Genomic DNA, 20,916 nt, shown 5'->3' with positions numbered 1-20,916 from the left:
CTTTGGCGATCGACCTGCGGCCACTCGCTCTCGGGTCACACCCAGATGAAGCACTGCTCTAGGATAGTCTGTCGCCTAGTTGCTCTTGAAGTTCATCGATTTCGTTGAAATTGGTGCACCATTGTTTGGATTCTGGGCATCTGCCCTTACTAGCACAATCTCCGTTGTGCACCGCTCTCTTCATGGCAATTTGAATGGTAATACTATGGCATATTCTTCAAGAGTACCCGCCCTTGTTTCCTCTTGCCCCGTGTCAAGGTCTTTTGAACCCAACTTCGCCTCCACAAGTTGAGTCACTTTAGTTCCTCCATCAAATGCTTCTTCGAGATAAGGTGCATGTGCCCAGAAGCTCCATTCGTCTTTGACACCATGCAAGATGAGTCGTCTCCATCAGAATGAAGGACCTATGGAACGACATGATCCCGCTCTTGCCTTTGCAAGAGTTCATGTCCTTGACCTCTGTCCAAGGAAAGCTCTGTGCCTCCGCTTCATGTTCCATCTTCTATGTTGGCTCCCTTCATGCGGCTTGGGTACTTTGCCAAGTCACCCAAGTTGTTCCGCTCCTTGTTTTACATTGAGTTGATGGTGGCCCTCGCGCCCACCATTCCACGAGTTAGCCCTTCGTTGAGTCTGATCTCCATATCGACTCTAAGTGTACCTTCATCTTGTGTTGCCTTGGGTCGCTCCCCCACTTGATCTCACAATGCATTCTCCAATGCATTGTCTCAAGCGAGATCATGTGACGACTCCTCGTCACTCGCTCGGTCCGTTGATCCTTGTGAAATTGTTTTAAGGTACTTCTCAATATGTGTGGTCCGTTGCACATGGTTTTCCCTTTGGAGAGTCGGGACTTATCCCTCCTGGATATTTGTCCCGTTGGAGCAACTTCTCTCTTCGTTTCATTCTCTCTGAAAGTTTTGGAGCAACTACTCCGCCTTGCTGAACAAACTGTGCATTATTCTGCCTCTCGCAAATGCATTTGCGAGATTGCGACACCACGTCAATATAGCCCCCGTTGTACCCTCAAGGCCTAGCAACATGCTGAACTCGCTGCACACTTCAGCTTCCTATGGACGTATCCTTCTCATGTTGAAGAGAAAGTTTCAATGCTTCATGGCACCGAGTTTCGATCGCCTTGGGATGACCACGAACACTCTATATCATTCGCATACAGGCCTTTGCATGAGTACCAAATTCTTCGAGTTAGCAATTCCCCTCACCTCTGTGAGCTTTGCACAACTCTTTCGGTCACTGAACAACCCATTCCACATTACATGGTCTCATCCTTTATCAAGCGCCTCGCTTGCCTTGAGCACAATTAAGTATGGTTGCCAACGTTGAGCCGTAGCTCAAACTCAGCCATCCCAACCTTTGTGCACTACGTATTCTTCCCAGCTTACTTATCCTCGTGGTGCCACTTGCGCGAAAGGTTGGCCATTCCTTTGAATGCCAATCTCAGATGCCCGCTCCTCTGAGCGACTCCTTTTCCCTACATCTCCATGCCCGCTTTCCCCCAAATGATTGCGCGTGCTGGTTGCCTTCAACGTAGCCTCGCTAGGTCCCCCACGTTTGCATGCTAAGTGTTTCTATGAGTGCTTGTCTCGCTCTGATATCATCTGTCACGGACTTAGTTGGTTTTGCCTAAGTCGTGCACACCCTTACGTGTCTGTCCGTAAAGGTCAGCCTCCTTGAGACCTCTTATGGTCCTTTAGGATCTACAAAAGAGAAAACGGGTTAAAGAAAGCACCTCACTCGGGATCCACAAACAATCATTTCAGAAAACACTTCATAGCCAGTGCAAATTACAAACAGACTTTACAAGCTCTGAACGGTTACACAACAAAGGGTTCAAATGGTCCACTACAAATCGAAATCTCTCATAAGTGTCCACATGATACAACCTTTATTTACAAGCCCAAAATGACCACCAAACCTAATTAAATTGGGGTTGTTAAGTCTTCGACCGTCCCTCTACATGCTATGCAATGTATGAACAAACCAAAAGACACGGACATACATGCAGATTTAATTAGGTTTCTCCTCCCCACCCCTTTGCACCGATGCCTCTTCCTCCACTATCTCCTCCTTCGCCTCCTTCGTATTGGTATCTTCTATTGCTGGGCCTCCTTTTGTATGTGGGATTATAACACATGCAGATTTATTTATATCAAGGTATGCAATACCGTACCGTACCGGTGTTTCGAGGTTGGCTCGGTACGGTACGGTACCAGCATATCGAGCGGTACACCAGGGTGTACCGAACGGTACATCAGGGCGTATCGAACGGTACACCAGGGTTTACCGAGCGATTTCCTCTTACTATAGCACTGTAGCACGGTCCGTTCGGTAGCGGGCGGTCCGCATACCGGTATGCTATCGGACCGGTACGTACTGCCTGTACCGGGTGGTACCATTCGAAATTGCATACCATGGTTTATATGATGTTAAAATAGGAATCTATAAATGGAAGTGTCAGAAGGCTTGATTGCCCTTCCATTCAATCTTTTTTTCTTGGGAATTATCTAGTTTGAAAAGTGTGAGGTCTTCTTCGCTTTCTCCTCTAATCCATCCTTTTTTGGCTAAATCATTTGTTTGTTAATCTAGTACTTATGGACATTGTCAAAACTCAAAAGCCTGCACCGGGCGGTACCATTCAAAATTGCATACCATGGTTTATATGGTGTTAAAATAGGAATCTATAAATGGAAGTGTCAGAAGCCTTGATTGCCCTTCCATTCAATCTTTTTTTCTTGGGAATTATCTAGTTGGAAAAGTGTGAGGTCTTCTTCGCCTTCTCCTCGAATCCATCCTTTTTTGGCTAAAGCATTTGTTTGGTAATCTAGTACTTATGGACATTGTCAAAATTCAAAAGCGTGATGAGTGTTCGATGTGCTATGATTTGAGTAAAACCATAATCACTTGTTCCATTTCTTTTAATCATTAAGGCAGGATGCCCTGTAATGAAATGATGTAAATTTCTACATCTAGCATTCCTGTGCTTGTAGCATCTATTCTTGGTGTTATATTAAAATTTTCAAATTAATTGCATGTATAAATTGTAACCAAGATTCATATATCTTGGTCTTGCTAGCTCATGTGTGGTAATGTGTAGAACATAGATGCCAAAGGGACTATGTGATCCTAGGTGATCCACCTTTCATATTGAAGAATAAAATCATAAATAATTCAACAATATTAAAAATATATTACATGTTGCATAATTAATATAGACTCGGAAAAGTTAAGAATATGCTAGTATATACATCTCAAACCAAGAAATGTAATGTATTATGCATACAAATATATTTTCATAGCATGCATGAATATTTGTGTTTATACATATTAATGTATGATTGTATATATTCACTCGGTGTTCCAAGCAAGATAGTTAGATGTCCTTAGTCCAACCCGGCATAGTTTATGACCTTAAGGCTTGTATACAGTCTTGGTGATCGCCTGTGGCAACACTGGTATAGAATGTTGCAATCAAGGATTTTAATTTCAAATGATATCGTCCATACCGAGCGGTACATACTGGTATGCCGACCGCTTGCTACCGGGCAGTACCATCGATTGGAGCCGTTTCCGCCCCGTTACCATCCAAAATCTGTTGGTAATGGTCGATTTCGACTGTCATTGCCAACTACCGGGCAGTATTAGCCGATGAAGAAGGAAGAAGAGGGAGAAGAAAAGGGAGAACCTGAAGATCCAAGGTCGCTCTCCCTCGATGATCCCGACCCATCGCTGCCCTGCCTTGTCGGATGTCGCAGATGAGATGTCGCCTCCTCGTTTGAGGCAACGTCGCGGGGAGAAGAAATGAGGCGACGTCGCCTCGACGACATCGCCCTTTTTTTTAAACTTTTTTATTATATACACACACACACACACACACACACACACCGAGTGGCACGTCAAAGCGTACCGTTTGGTATGCTCGTACCATACCGAGTTGAGCTCGATACTTCGTTATGGTATGAAATTGTGAACCATGGTTGCAATATCCTGATTTAGGATGTATTAACATGGGTTGATATCTGGTCATGAATAAAACAGTATATTATCCCCTATGGTTTGGCCTTGTTGATAATCTTTGTGATATATTTGTACATTTTTGTAAAGGGTAAATCTATTTATTAATAAAAGTTCAGAGTAAATTATGGCCATCATTTCAGGGAAAATCTTTGTTTCATTAAAACAAGGTAAAACCACAAACGAACAGTCACAATGAGCAAAAAATAAACTACATAGCCTATGCTGAACCATAGATATCCCTTTGACTCAAAATCCTGACCAGAAGAAAAGACAAAAAATTCCATACTTAAAACAAGGTCCTGTCTTTACTTTTCTCTCATTATGAGTGTATAAGATGTCAATCTTAGATGGTCATTTCAATAATATTAAGTAAATATTGCCACTTATGTGTTGTATATTCTATTTAGACATCTAAAGATTCTTTCTGCTTTAATACATGTAGTTTGCGATAAGCATACAAATGGCATCAAGTGCCATTTTTCTGTAAAAGGAGATGCACTTTTTGCATGGAGATTTATGAAACAAAGTAGATGACATATGGAAATGGTTTATGTGAAGAAGAATATTAATGTAGTTACTGGGAACTATGGGACAGGATGGTGAAGTCTGCAGCTTTAGAGTTTTGAATGACCTTGAACCCTATTTACATGAGAGATAAGCCTTTTTCTGGTCTCAATTGTGAAATTATTGATGGAGTAACATGTCATTGGTATCATATTGTAAGTAACAATATGATACATATTTTGTGATTGATGGTGTGTTCCCCTGCCATGCCAAAATATATCTGGTTTTGCCCAATTTTAATTTGAAAGGGATAATAAATCAATATATTATTTCTATCTACATTTATATGAATGAAATTAAATTTGAACTTGCCTTGTACCTCTGGTTTGCCTTTTGTAAACATAGCACAGTTCAGTGTGGAGTGGCACAGCTTGGTTCTCTATGGTCATTCAACAGTAGTTGGACTTATTCATATGCTAGGAGATAGTTCTGGGGCCAAGACAATTTGCAGCTTATTAATTACATACCTTTTGATTAAGAGTTCACCTGTTAATGCTGTCTATTAAGATTTTGTTTGGAATTGATTAACATCGCTTGTACCTTAAAAGTTACAACACTTACAAACATTAAATTTTTGCAATAACTAGAGTATCTTTCTGGAACATTTGGTGCCCATTATTCCAAAAAATTAATTTGGCATACTTATTATTTCAAGTAGTCATATCCTAATTCTAATTTTCTTTTCTTCCCTTAGTTTCTGAAAAACATGCCTTGACTGTAATACATGTTGCAGGTACCATGTCACAAACTTTTTCGCTCCCAGCAGTCGTTTTGGAACCCCAGATGAGCTCAAGTCCTTGATTGACAGAGCTCATGAGCTTGGTCTTCTTGTTCTCATGGATATTGTTCACAGGTGACCTGTAAAATTTTCTACAGAAGATATTAATATTATTAGATGGCTACTTGTTGTTTGGTACCTTCCAATATGTTCTTTTTTTGGTTATGACTTGCACTTGTGCATCACATTTGATCTCAGTTTTCTATGTTGTTGTGCTTCTGCATTTGTTTTCTTAACTTCCTTAAGGGTTTTACTTTTCTTTATGCTATTGGACTTCTAGAGGCTCAAGATATCCAAAGGCATCTATTTTTATTAATTAACTTAAATTTATTTTTCATATCAGGGTTTTCAATTTTGATGTGTATCGTCTGGTACGGGCGATACATATCGGTCCGAGAGGATATTTGTATGCGGACCACCCTCTACCGAGCAGTACCAATGTTTTGATCGATACCGAGGCGTACCGATTGGTATCACCCCAAATTTCGATTGTTACCGAGGCATACCGGTTAATATGCCTTGGCATGGTAGGTGAATGTATTTTTAAGGTTTTAGGATGTACCGTCGGTATGCCCTAATGTACTAATGGTACATACCGGTATGTACTGTACCGAGTAGATCTCGGTACACCGGTATAGATCGGTATTCAAAACCCTATTTCATATATCATTAAAGTGGTACAACAATGATGGTGATGAAGGTTAAATGTGCCTGTGAGATAGTTGAGGCAAAGGTTAAATGTACAAGTAAATGGAAGGCTGTTAAACTCCACATGGAATTTTAGGATTAAAGACATTTCAAAATTCCTTATCCGGCAACTTGTATACTTAGTGATGCAAGTATTTGATTCCACAAGAAGCTTGATATGTAGTATGACTTGCAGGCTCCTGCTTAGTAAAAACATGAATATATATTGTGTGCAAATCCCAATATTACAGAGTTCATTGCATTAAATAGGCTAATTTTTACAATAGATGCTCTCCAAAAGCAAGTGGTTCTCCATTTTCTTCAATTTTTATTATAGATCCAAGTCGTAGTTATTTTCTTCGCTTGCAATGACATACTATATGCTGTTAGCACCAGTGATAGTTTTTAGAGTGTTGGTTTTAGTGCTAGGCCATTGGTTATTTGGTTTTATTTAGGCCCTATTTCTATTAGAGGATTCAGTTAATTTTAAAAGAAAAGAAAAGAGGAAGTTGGAGTAGTTATAATTTTAGGCAATATTATTATGTTATTTTAACCCTAATTATGACAGTGATGACTTGTAACATTTCGAAAATAGCATAATCAGTGAAATACATAGATTGCTATTTTGTATCATGGTCATCTAATTATCTTTGGAATTTGAGTTTGACATAGCCTTTTCTTTGAGAAGAACCGGTGTTTTCAACAGATTTTATCTAAATCATAAAATTGTATACAGTTGTACAAGAAGAGCCATTTGACTGCAATAAGATGTTGCAGTTCCAAATAATTGCATAAGCACCCTTAACAGGTCTGTCCCTTTTTGGCTTGGTTTAGCTTGAAGTTCAATCCATGATTGCAGGTTTTGTCATGAATAAGCAGTTTTTTTGCAGGCATTTCTTGATGGTGATTTTGATTTGACGGTTGCAAGTCTATGTATTTGTTCACTTAAATCAGAATATTTTAGAATCTCCATTATTCTACACTGGAGATGATGTACTTACCATCCTAGGAAACTAGATTCTCAATTAGTGAATTATAGAAATTTGTAGGTCATTCTGTTCAACTGGAATCATTTTCATATATCACCAAAAAGTTGACGAAGATCATTTGGGAGGTTTGGGGAAGGGGGAAAGAAAAAGTGATTTTTCCTGGTGCTTGAACTTATATGTTTGCTATGGCATACTTGAGGAGACATAACCATGCATGGCATGCTCGTATAACTATTTTATCCATCTAAAAGAACTATCTGATACTTGGGCAAAAGGTGAACCTAATGAATCTCTAACATGCTCTATAACAAATGTATCTCTAACCATGCATGGCATGTATTTGCAAGTTTTATGTACTTATATTTATAATATTCATGTATATGCCACCGTCAAATTTATGGCATAACATTTTTTTATTGTCCTTGTTATGCATTCATCTTAAGAAACAAACATTCCTTTTAACTTGTTTCATTTTGTATCCAGTCATGCGTCAAACAATGTGCTTGATGGACTGAATCAGTTTGATGGTACTGATTCACATTATTTCCATTCTGGCTCACGTGGTCATCATTGGATGTGGGATTCCCGCCTTTTTAACTATGGAAGTTGGGAAGTATGGAACAAACTTCTCAATTTTCGACACTTATTTTGCTTCTTTAAATTGATTACTTTAATATTCTTGCTTCCTTTATTTAGGTTGTAAGATTTCTATTATCCAATGCGAGATGGTGGCTGGAGGAGTACAAGTTTGATGGGTTTAGATTTGATGGTGTGACCTCAATGATGTACACTCATCATGGACTTGCGGTTAGATGATTTTTAATGAATTATGGTTTTCTTGATCTTTTAACTGAATACGATGCTGATTAATTTTCTTCAATTTGTTGTAATACTGCAACATCTGAAGTAGTGCTAATGATTAAAATTAGAGCATTTTAACATATGTCCATGCTGCAGAATTCTGAGATTATTGTTTTACAACTTAGTAAATGTCACAGTGACTTAAAAACTAAATTGTTTATCTATATCCATCTGATACAGGAAATCATTACCTAGGAATTCTCTGTAAAAGAATTCACATTAATTGCTAAAATTCTTCTTTTGTGTTGTTGCTTTTTTATTCCCTGTTTATTTCAGGTAGGTTTTACTGGGAGTTACAATGAATACTTTGGATATGCTACTGATATGGATGCAATGGTTTACTTGATGCTGGTAAATGACATGATCCATGGGCTTTATCCAGAGGCTGTTGCTATTGGTGAAGATGTAAGTGGAACTTTGAAGATCCTCGAAACATGTTTTGTTTTTGAATATTAGAAGTCATTGGAAGTGCAAGATGATTGATCTTTCGCCAGTGAATTTTCATAATATCTCTTTGGTTTAAGATATATATTGAAGAAGATCGATTTAGTTTTAGAAATCTGGCATAAACATTGTAGGCACTTCTATTCTTTTACTTTTTTATGTTGATTGGGCTATTATGTGGATGTCCTTAATCATATGTTTTTTGTTTCAGATGATTCAGACATTGTTATTCATGGTTTCTCATCCACATGTTTTACTTATATTAACATCTCATAATGATTGCATAACAAATCGTTTACTTGAATAGGTTAGTGGAATGCCAACTTTCTGCATCCCTGTACAAGATGGTGGTGTCGGATTTGACTATCGCCTTCATATGGCTATTCCAGATAAATGGATTGAGATTATGAAGTAAGTAATTGGAAATTCATATATAAAATCCTTCTGTTGTTGAGAATTTCAGGTTCATGTGTTTACTCTTTGTTGACTATGAGAGATTCATTTCTATGCTTTTATTATGTCCATAATTACCCTATGCTGCTCATTAGTAAGTTGATAGTGGATTGTTAATAGTAGCTTCCTATGCTGTCCAACCAAAAAATTGATTTATAAAACTGCATAAAAGATCAGATGGCACATTTTACTGTGTTGTCACTATGAAGAATATATTATTATACCTGAATTTTGAACTAAAAATTAGTCATGGTCCACTGACTACGATACACATTCAAACAGTATGATTTCTCTTGATGAAAGGCATAACACTTATTTGTCTGGTTCAGGTGGACATATTGCATTTTTTTTAGTGTTATGATTAAACATCTTGCACTTAGGCACCTTCTAGTACATTTTATAAACAAATTTGAGCGATGAGATTGACTAATTAATGTTGATGCACAACAGAATGCAAGAATATTTTATTCCATGCTATTATGTTTGTTGTTGGTTTAATTTTACTGTTCTTAGATTTACTATACTTGCACCACCTAGTGACAAATCTCTAATTTCAATCATACTAATATGCTATTTTAAGAAGTTTAGTGGTTCAATAAGCTCCCACAGTCAAACGTCCAATATCATTTTCACTGTTTCTTGTCATGGCCTTTAGCATACAACTTCATATAGATACATCTTTCCTCATACTTGAACTGACAAATTTCAGCCTCCATGACAGACTTATTTTCTTGTGATTAAGTTATTAATAAGCTTAAATTATGTGTTTGAAGACTGAAAGTGAGTTCTTTAATGATTTATTCAGGTTAAAGGATGAAGACTGGAAGATGGGTGATATTGTTCACACTCTCACTAACAGGAGGTGGTTAGAGAAATGTGTGGCTTATGCTGAAAGCCATGACCAAGCTCTTGTTGGTGATAAGACGATTGCATTCTGGTTAATGGACAAGGTTACTATAAAATCACCTCCATCAATATTCCATCCTTTCTGTAATGGAATTTGTATACTGACTTAGCAAGGATTTCTTTTTCTGGCATGTTTTTTCCTATAACTGAAGTTGCATTTAGAAACAAGTGAACATTCACCACTTCAAAAATTTACTTACATGAATGGTCAAACCAAGAAATTCAATACCAGGTACTGAACCCTTACTGGTCCAGGCTCAGACCAATACAGGTCCAAGCCATACCAGCGTGCCAACAAACCAAATTCCAACAAAAAGACTGAAAATCAGCCAGAAATTTAAAAATCCTAATTCAGGGTTCTTTTTTACTCCTTGTCTTTGCATATACAATCAAATCAAACAATGATAAAGTGAATCGAAAGCAGAATTTAAAGAAATGAGTTATCAGTATCTTTTCTCTAAGGTCCCATCAAAGTCAAATCTGTGACATATTTTCCTTTCATTCCTTCATCTAGCCTTCCAAAACTTGAAACCTTGTTTACTTTACAGTCAATTTAAATGCTTCCTCATCTCTCAATTAAAGAGAAAAGAGTGTAGATGTCTAATCATGTGTCCATCAAGCTCTCTATATAATTAGCATCATGGATCTTGTCGGACACATCAACCAACTTGGAAAACTACTCTTCTGTTGTAATAAATAAGAAAGTTGATGATGGTCTTACTTGTTTGTACATCAATATAACATCATAGAGGTCTCATTACTTCTTAAATGATTTAATCCAATCTCTTATCTCTTAGACCTCATCTAGATAGGTGTCATCTATCTTCCTACAGTTAAGAGGTTGTATGTGGAGACCTGCCTTCTTAATGGATGATATTATGCTCCGATGGTAAGGACCTTGGGTTGTATAGGTCGAGATCCTATGAGAGTTGAACACCTTACAATAGCTTTTCCAATGTTCTCCTTCGTGTAGGGATTATGAGTCCATTGTTTGTTTTGCTATCTAGGTAAGCAGTAGGATTCAACTCAATGACATCAGGAGCTACCCTCCTAGCAAGTCCTATAATAAATCCTCATAGTTCAGATTGTCTCATGCACCCTATCCTGTCCAACTGAGGAGGGATAGTCGGCTACCAAATGTTAGGACTCCTACCCAATCCCTATGCACTAGTAGAAGTGGTGGTTCTCTGTCAATAATCCACTGAACTAGCTCAACACATTGCCACTACTGTTGCTACTGTCATACTCATACTGTGAGTTGACAAGCCGATGTCTCATTGCTTTGTCGTGTATAGTTGACCCGGGCTCTGAGGCCCAGGTCAACACCATTGTGATGATCCTCGTATTGGTCATAAACCTGCTACTTTTATGACATGCATCTCAGATTTTTTGTTTGTCTTCTCTAGCAGTCATTGGAATATCTACCAATCAAATGCTGCTTCAGATAGGTTATTCCTCTGTTCCTACCAATATAGTCACAATGGATGCACTGTCAATAATGGCGTTGCTTCATGCGATGGGTGTGTTGCCATGTTGGATCGGAAGTTGATTGATTTGGAGACATTTTCCAAGAAAAAAATTCAACATATGATCAGATCTGCACACTCATAATTGCACCAAATTTAGATTCACTAAGATCTAGCCTAGATTCACATGAATCTACACTCAATCCATGAAAAAATAGGTTGGATCTGATTGGATCAGAGCTAGATACACTATAATCATGGCTAGATCTGACGAACAGACTAAGCCTACATTGGGTGGATCTAGTCTAGATCTGAATGGATCAAGCCATGATCCATTTCACTCAAACCAAAGATAGATTTGAATGGATGTTCCCTAGGGTTGATCTCAATTGATCCATTTGGATCAAACTCGTGATAGGTTCGAATAGATCAACACTACCTTAACTGGGATTACCCAAGGCATGGGACACACAAGCGATATTCGTCCATAGTTGGGCAGCCTCAACAGGGTGGGCTTACCGTCTGATACAAGTCGTGCCAAGTCCGGTAAGGGTTGGTACAGGCTGTAAGCCTGGTACAACCCTTAAATGGGGTGGTACAAGCTTGTTGTACCTGATGGCACTAGCTCATACTGTGTCTATACAGTCTGATTCTCATTGATCTGCTTACCAGTTCCCTATCGGACTGGTAAATATTGCCATTACCTTATAGAGCGGTATTGAAACCATTGGTCAAACTGCCTTTGGTTACTAGTATTTGACTGTATAGACTAAGTACTTTGGTATGACAATTCTTGAGGTTTTAGTTACTTAAAACTGTAAAATATTGGAAGTGGAACAGTTGTATGAAGTGGGGCCTGTCAATGTCCTGTTAACTTGCATGGTTTTACTTCTTTCCCTTAGTGTAAGCCTCATTTTTCTCCATATTTTCATGTTAGATGGCAAGACATCGCTGGTAATGGGTATTGCACATTATATTGATACCAAATAAAGAGTATCATAGCCATAAAATGGCCAACCAAATTCTTTTTTTCGTTTGTATTTATGAGAAATTACATGTTTCCTACACCAACATAAGTGTTATTTTCATGTGTCTTTGGAGTGAATATTGAAGATAATTTATAATACTTTATAGCAAGGAGTGTTTTGGGTATTGGACCAGTGGACCCATTTCAGTGATCTGGTCAGACAGGTACATAAAAATCGTTACTGATATACTGACACAGTACACCAGTACATAACAGTGTTTCGAAGATGAAGAAGGAGAAGAGGAAGACACGGTGGATGAGGAAGAGGAGAAGGAAGAAGAGGAGGAGGAAGGAGGAAGAGGAAGAAAATAGGAGAGGCGGTGGAGGAAGAAGGAAGAAGAGGAAGCAATGGATAAGAAGAAGGAAGAGGAGGACGAGATGACGAACGATAGTGACAGTGTTAGTGGCAAGAAGAGGGCTCGCAAATCGCCGTTTAAGCCGTAGGTTCTTTTTTATATTGAATTGGACTGGACCACATGAAACAAAAGCGGTCTGCACGCGGGTCTACGCCCAGACGAGTACGTACCACTCATTTCTTACTGTTTTGGATGTTACGACAGTCCTTGATTTGTAGCTTCAGTTTGTCGTCAAAAGTTGATTTCATACTTATGGGTTGTTGTCTAAGCTGATTCTGGCTTTCACAGTGATGATAGAGATGGTAAAGGAAATCTGTTCATAGCCTTGGTTTCTCATATTAGCTAAAACTCTTTAATGTTACGTGTATGCCTAGCTCCCCTTCATAGTAATAATTTCAGTCTCAAACATCCTGTTACTTCTATTTTCTAATATCTGTGTATGTTGACTAAGTCTGAGTGCTGCACTGGGAGGAGCTTCATTCATTGGGCAGTCCTTAATTTTGAAAATAAAAAAAACATTGCTTATTATATGAGTCCACAACATTGTGTGATTAACCCATGAAGCATGGCTGAAGTTTAGGTGATCCATATAACTTTGGTAAAAAATTTATCAGGATATCCTATTTTATTTTTAATGTACTCATCACTTGAAACTGATCCATTGATACTCTAAATGCACTATACTATCATCGAATATAATCAAGCAATATCTTGTGCTGAAGTCAAAAGAAGATACAAAAGGATATTAACAGATTATGTAAAGTACAAAGATCATATGATATTTTCTTGCCACAGTTTTGATATCTTCATTATGCTTTTCATCAGTGATTGAAAGAGGCGCTCGGGCGCTCGGGCGAGGCGAGGCGAGGCCCGAGCTCCTCGCTAATGTCCCAGGCGGCGCGCTTCAAACAAGCGTCGCCTGGGCGCTCGCCCGAGCCCAAGCGCTGGGCGCTTCGGGCGAGCACCTGGGTAAACCAAGTGATCGAACCAGGATTTTAGGTCTGGTTCGGTCCTGGTTCGGTTGTTAGTTGGTTCAATCGAACCAACTAAAATCGATATAACCCTTACCCAACCCTAACTCGCTGCCGCTCCCGATCTCGCTGCTCGTCGCTCCCGCTCCCGCTGCTCGCGCCTCCCGCGAACCCTCCAGCTTCTCGCGCCTCCCGCGAGCCCTCCCGCTGCTCGCGACTCCCGCGAGCCCTCCCGCGAGCCTTCCCTCTGCTCGCGACTCCCGCTGCTCATGCCTCTCGCGAGCCCTCCAACTGCTCGCGCCTCCCGCGAGCCCTCTCGCTGCTCGCGCCTCCCGCGAGCCTTCCCTCTACTCGCGACTCCCGCTGCTCGCGCCTCCCGCGAGCCCTCCTAATTATTTTTATTTAAAATTTTAAATAATTATATTTATTAATTATATTATATATTTTTATATTTTAGTGCCTCGCTTCGCTCGAGCGAGCGCCTAGCGCCTCGGGCGTTTTTGGACCTTGGCGCCTAGCGCTTTTTAAATCACTGCTTTTCATATTCAATTGTGCGGGTCATGGTCGATTTCATCTTTATTCTGCTTTATACTTGTCACTGCATGCATGTTTTCTTCACTATAAGTCATTAATTGATGAACAGCAGAAGAAAGTATTGAATTTATCTTTGACGGCTAAAAATGAACTACATTGGCATTTCATTTCACAGACTAAGTTGTCTGACTATCACTTATGTAGGATATGTATGATTTTATGGCACTGGATTTACCGTCAACTCCCAGGATAGATCGTGGAATAGCTCTGCACAAAATGATTAGATTAATCACAATGGGTTTAGGTGGTGAAGGATATCTAAACTTTATGGGAAATGAATTTGGGCATCCAGGTAAAATATGCTACATTGTTTGAATCATTTTATGATTTCAACTTCACTGGTATCTTATATCGATTGCTTAGAAATTTCAGGTGCACTCACTGATTGACATGGTTTTTTTTCTTCAATTTAATTTATTGTACATTGCAGAATGGATAGATTTTCCAAGAGGAGATCAACGACTTCCAAACGGGAAGGTGATTTCAGGGAACAATTACAGTTACGATAAGTGCCGTCGTAGATTTGATCTAGTAAGTTAAGAAGATGATGTTTAGTTTTTATTTCTACTCTTGGTTTTTCATTTCTTGTGATATGACACCTGAAATTGCATTAGTAATGTAAAGGTGTTAAACCATGACAGGTCATTTTGTTGGAAATCACAACATAGCTAACAATCATTTGGTACAGATTAGGCAGTCCATTATTTTTATATACTTGAAGCATAATTAGAAATACTACCATGTGTATATCAATCTATTGTTGACTACTCTCAACATCATTAATAGAAATATCAAGTCTTATTTATTTTTCACCTACTTGTATTTTATCAGGACAAACCAATTTTGTTCTGATACATTTTTTGCTTTGAGAATATTTCTCAAATATATAGTAGCCACCACTCATATTAAGCTGATGTTACCTTCATGAACTTGGCAAGAAAAAGCATGCAGGACTACACAAATCTGCTTACAATCTATAAACTGCCATGTCATTAATCTGAAGAAATTTATCAGAAGGTCCTTGTATAGTTGTATATACTTAAAGTTGTACCGTAAATGTAAGTTCATGGATGCTTCTGAAGGTTTCTACATATGTTAGGACGCTGACATGCCAATGTACATCAGAGGTAGGTATTTTCTGCTTATGGAAGATAATTCTATTTCCTGTTCTGAATTTACTTTGAGCATTAGCTGCATCTTGATAGGTTGTCTAGACTCCACAGGTATATTAGATTTACCCAAATTCACTTTTATTTACTAACATTTTCATTTAGGTTCTACAAATATGATTTTTATTGGGATGCAATGCTAATATAATATCTTCATAAGCTGCTTATCATCACACTTAACATCCATTGCTTTTTAACAGGGAGACGCAGAGTATCTCAGGTATCGGGGAATGCAAGAATTTGATCAAGCAATGCAACATCTCGAGGAGGAATATGGTGTATGCACTAATCTATTCTCGGAAGCTTTACAGTTTTTATCAAAACTGATTAAATGGTCCAGGAGGAACCATTTTGTGAATTATGGACTAGCTTGTTCCTCACCATATTTTTATATCATTCAGAAATTGGTAAAAGAAATTACAGGATGTGATTTGTCAGACATATTTCAAATTAGTCTGTTTTATGCTTTTCCATTTCAGGTCTCACTATGATTTTATTAAACAACTTCTTGTATATTTTCATGGATGCATGGATATTCTAATTTCAAATTAGTGATGCTTCAAAATGCCATGATTGCAGGGAAAAAGAATATTCTGCAAGGACATTAAGACAAACATATCTACTAGTGTTTTTGTGGCTCCCTGATCTTAAGTTCAACGGTGCTATGTAGTTGAACAACAAATTTGTAACTGATCAATTAAATGGCACACAAAGAAACAATATCTTTTTGATAATTCGACAAACTTCAATTTGAACAATTTAACATGTAAATGGCAGAAGCATTGTCTACATCTGCATCGAAAAGTAATTGATTGTTTGGTCAATGAGAAGTTAGATCCCTTATTCCTTTTTATTTCTAAGATACTAATTCTTCGATGAAGATTTTTTGACATTCTGTTTCCAGATTATCACCAGAAAATCATTGCATGACACCTTTTTCTTCATTGCAAGGTCATTTTTATTATCTGAATAATGTCTAACTCTAAAGTGAATATTATTGCAGTTCATGACATCAGACCACCAATATATTTCACGGAAAGATGAACGGGATAAGATTATTGTTTTTGAACGAGGTGACATGGTATTTGTTTTCAATTTTCATTGGACTAACAGCTATTTCGACTACCGGGTTGGTTGCTTAAAGCCTGGAAAATACAAGGTACACCTTTCAAGATGGCTTTCTAGTTGTCTATGCTAACATTTCTGTCTGTTATCTAGACTTAAATTACTTATTAAATAAGGTTTTGTTCAGCTTCAAATTCAACTTATTTGAAGCTACTCTGTGTTGTCGTAATTAGTGAAATTTGACATTCATGGCTTCATCTTTGGAAAAGCTCTCACTGCATGCAGGGGTATGCCTACATATGGGGACACATATTCCGTGGCCCTACATTGATAGCAGCCGTTTCAATTGGACCATTCTCATATTTTATTTGTGGTTGGAGGCTGATTAGTAGCTTAACTATAGTATATAACAAATTATGTACTGCTTCCTGAGACTTGTTGGATGGCCAAGTGTTTATTCATTTACATCTGCACTAATTTCTGAGGTTTATTGAAGTGTCTCTGGGATGTAAATGTCTTTTGTAGTGAGAATTTTGGATTTTTTGTCTCAGTAGGCTATCTAGACTTTTTGTGCATAAACAACCTTTAAGGATATGTACGTTGTGGTGTGAATGGAGCCTAGTTAACTGATTACCTAGTGCAGAACTTGCCTGGGTTCTTTGCCAATGGAACCCTAAAATAATTAAGCTTATCAATGGATCCTGAATTACATCGGGAAGTTCATTAATTTTACTCTTGCATTTGACTAGTTTCTAGTCTGGAATATGACAAGTAAAACAACAATTTTTAAATTAAAATTATATCAATGTGATTGTTGCTTATGGTCGGTTCATGTATAGTATCTCTGGGATGACCTTCAATCTTTCTAATTAATTGTGTATTGATTATAAGTTAAGAATCCACTTTAGAATATGTTATCTGATAATTATCATGTGTGGATTTAAGTATGGATATAGTAGCGCTTATCAAATTTGTTTTGATCCATACAGCAGTTGTTGGATTCAGATCCAAATTGCCAAGTGGACCCTTAGTCTGAAAATAAAAGCCCTATAAGATGATATATACATTTCACTTTTGATGAGGAATATGCAACAATGGAAATCATCCCGAACATGATCATACTGAGGCATAGAAATCCATGTTCTTTTACCCGTTAATTTGGACAATGAACATTTCTCCAGTTTTACCATTATATTATGTTTTCCATTAAAAAATTGTCACAATCTGTTAACTTCGTTAGATCAAGTGAACAGTAGTTATTGGTTATTAGTCTTAGCGCACTTTTAATGTGGGACTAAATTGGGTGATACACGGGAAATACGAATTCATTGAAATAACCTAAATATGCTGAGAGTGATGGAAACAAGTACTTTGCTCGGTTAGTAAACTGAAATATGCTCTGGATGCTGCTTGACACATTTCCAAGAACAAGATGGTGATAAGGACAAGTTGTGACTTGATAAGGAGACATACATTTAAACAAGTTGTTCTGGTCGAATATGTCTAAAAGATGGAAGCAACAAAAGATTGTCCAGATAGTTGACCAGGTAACATGATAAGATTGTCACCCAAAAAGACCTTTCAAGTTTCGAAGTTTTGGTTAGTTACTGAGCCTTAAACATCTTAATGATGATCTTCAGTCAATGGAATATTCAGACCTAACAAAGCAGACTAGTGGCATCATTATCGACACAGTTTTGGAGCTCATCCACATGCTGAAAGAATCATTCCTGATCCAGTTTTTTACTTATAATTTAGGGAATTAGTATCATTCAGTCATCTATCTCACTACTAGTGTTGACATCCTTAATTGAATTACTGATGCTTCTCAGATGCTTCTGATTTTTATTTGAGTCTCAGTCTTGCACTTACCTTTTTGGCTTGGGATATAGTCTATAATGTAGTTAGGTGTCATTAACTTGACTATTGCTGAGAGTGGCCTGACAGAAAAATAAGTTAAAAAATAATAACCACAAATGATGGTATACCATGTAACTAAGCTTTCAACACTTGTCCTTTTCAGGCTCGTGGAACTCAAGTTTAAGCAGTTTTAGGAGAGGCCAAGTTTATGGTTTTAGTTGAAAATTTTGTTAAAAGAAAAAACAAAATCAATAGTGCTTAAAGGATAAAAGCTTCCTCTTCAGCCTGAACTTGAACTTTTGTTAAGGCTTACAACTTACAGCCATTATCTTTACTTCATCATGCTAGGGAATTACCATTCTATGGAAATAATGCAAATGCAGTTGAAATAACTTAATCTCAATACTCAATACATTGAAAATTTTAGAGCAAGTTTTGCTGATATAGTGACACTACTGTACAATGTGCTTCTAAGTTTGAAGGGAAGTGTATTAAAATAATTTGCATAGAATAGTGTTTGAGTTTGACTCAAAGGATAGTAAGAATAAATTCCACAATTTTTAATATTTCTAATTCATGCATGCTGGATGATTAATCAGAAAATAGAATGTGGTTAGGTCAAGACTGCACAATAAAAGTTAACCAAGGCGTAAAATAATATGCTGTAGTTTCGATTTCACTACTTTCTGAGTTCTGCTGCAGTTGCTGTTGCATAACAATAGGCCAGTATTTAGAATCTGGCTCTAATGTTCTCAACAAAGATGGTGTATCTAGCTTTTAGTTTATTCACTTGTACCTTTTGGTTCATCTAAATTGATTGCTTGTTGTGAAGACAAATATGATTAAACTGCACCATTTTCCACTTTAATTGATTAAAAGTTAAGCCTCTCCTTACCAATACCAATATAATTGGCTACCATGTAGTGTGCTGGTAACCCTCCAGCTGGCATGATGCAGCACTAGACCTATGTCGACTGGCACAAGCCTCATTCCTGGCAAAAGTTATGTTGAAACAACCACTGGACCTTAGCATCAATGAGTTCTGTGCTGGCATGGTTCGATAAAATTATGGGCTAACCTTGGCAATTTGAACTGCCAACCATATGGGTATATATTTTTGTAGAAGTAAAAATGAGAAAGCTTTTTGTGCCATGTTATGAACTTTCTCTGTAAACTTGGTCTGCTGGTCTTACAAATATTCTACATGATTGTTCATCATGGTTGCATTTGTATGGCATAAGCCATCTATGAAAGCTTCTACCGTTCACCCTGTTCCTAAAGTTAGATCGACTCATTACTTAGATTGGTGCAAGTACTGATGTACTGATTCTTTTTCAGGTGGTTTTGGATTCTGATGATAAACTGTTTGGGGGATTCAATCGAATTGATCATACCGCAGAGTACTTCAGCACTGTAAGACTTTGCTTATGACTTGTTTGGGTGAATTCTAATGTCTCAGATATGACCTTCGGTATCACTGGTTATCATGCAGGATGGTTTGTATGACAACAGGCCTTTCTCTTTCTCAGTGTATGCACCAAGTAGAACCGCAGTTGTTTATGCTCTCTCTGAGGACTGATGATGATTGTTGAAGTCACGAAAATGCTCAAGAGATGGCAAATGAGAGGCTGGTTGGTTTCATCGGTCTCAAAATCCAAGCTGCTGAAATGAAAAATAAAAAATGCAATTGCAGCTAATGCTTTTGATCATTTTCTGCCTGCATTGGAAGCTCTAATTACATGCTAATTCTGATTATCAAGTAGCCACCATTTCGGATAGATAATTTAAAACTTCAACGGTAGGGCTGGCCGAGATCCTTCTCTCAGCATCGGTATGCTCTATTGCTTTGTGACTCTGTCAGCTTAAAATAAGTAGTTGCGGATGCCTTGGCATTATGTATATGCCATCCTTGTGTTCTGTTTTGTTTGCCGTCTGCTATGATTCCGTTGTCTGCTAGATTGCAGTTTCTCTTTTGCTTTCAACATGTACAAAGCTCAACAAGCAGGCGGTTCAATAAGCTACAATAAATTACTTGCTCTCCAAGATTGAATGCATGGTCGACTCTCAAATAGTTTTAATCTCTTGTTCCTATCAGCTCTCTGTTTATGTGCTCGAATTGTGTTATCTAGATTAGCTGTCAATATTCACAACCTGCTGCTACTGCATCTGTTTAATCAACCGAACTACTTTTATCTCAAAAGTATGTTCTTTAGAATGGGAACTTTTCCCAGTTGTGGTCGTAGAAGCAGCTTATCGAGTTATTACCCTGTAAAGATTCTTTTTCCCTCAAATCCCAACTCGGTTTTTTGCGGCTACAATTTCCCAACGACGGCTGCAGTTCCATTCTACTAAACTCGACCACATTAGCCACAACTCTAAGCTCTCTCTCTCTCTCTCTCTCTCTCTCTCTCTCTTAGATTTAAAATGTAAAAGGGGTTGTGACATTGGCATTGTTAGAAATAATACGATGCACAGAACAAAATTCTCATCACTGCACTTTCTTACACTTGCATCTGATGGACATGAAACGGATACTACTAGTACAATAAAACCTAGTGCATCAAAATATATTTCATCAACCATATCTCGAAGGACATTTAAATGATCATTCATGATGGTTCCAAGGGGGTTGCAATGAGGTGCAAACCACTTGAAACTTTCATTATAATCGCCAAATATGATACTAATACTCCT

At 37.9% G+C, this 20,916-nt stretch overlaps 1 protein-coding gene across 1 annotated transcript in view; it reads left to right on the top strand.

Moving 5' to 3' along the window:
* Positions 1–20,300, top strand: part of LOC103988934 (1,4-alpha-glucan-branching enzyme 2-2, chloroplastic/amyloplastic) — a 44,076-nt gene extending 23,776 nt beyond the window's left edge. The window contains exons 11-22 of the mRNA XM_009407623.3: positions 5,330–5,449; positions 7,534–7,663; positions 7,747–7,857; positions 8,188–8,316; positions 8,663–8,766; positions 9,614–9,758; positions 14,273–14,420; positions 14,559–14,659; positions 15,498–15,575; positions 16,301–16,456; positions 19,561–19,635; positions 19,715–20,300. Coding sequence (XP_009405898.1) covers positions 5,330–5,449; positions 7,534–7,663; positions 7,747–7,857; positions 8,188–8,316; positions 8,663–8,766; positions 9,614–9,758; positions 14,273–14,420; positions 14,559–14,659; positions 15,498–15,575; positions 16,301–16,456; positions 19,561–19,635; positions 19,715–19,801 — 1,384 coding nt within the window. The 3' untranslated portion in view covers positions 19,802–20,300. The remainder of the gene's footprint in view (positions 1–5,329; positions 5,450–7,533; positions 7,664–7,746; positions 7,858–8,187; positions 8,317–8,662; positions 8,767–9,613; positions 9,759–14,272; positions 14,421–14,558; positions 14,660–15,497; positions 15,576–16,300; positions 16,457–19,560; positions 19,636–19,714) is intronic.
* Positions 20,301–20,916: the final 616 nt, after the last annotated feature.

The sequence above is a fragment of the Musa acuminata genome, chromosome BXJ3-6, assembly GCF_036884655.1.
Source record: "Musa acuminata AAA Group cultivar baxijiao chromosome BXJ3-6, Cavendish_Baxijiao_AAA, whole genome shotgun sequence".
Lineage (NCBI taxonomy): Eukaryota > Viridiplantae > Streptophyta > Magnoliopsida > Zingiberales > Musaceae > Musa > Musa acuminata.
Note: the sequence above shows the minus strand (reverse complement) of the source record. Positions and strands in the feature narration are given on the sequence as shown.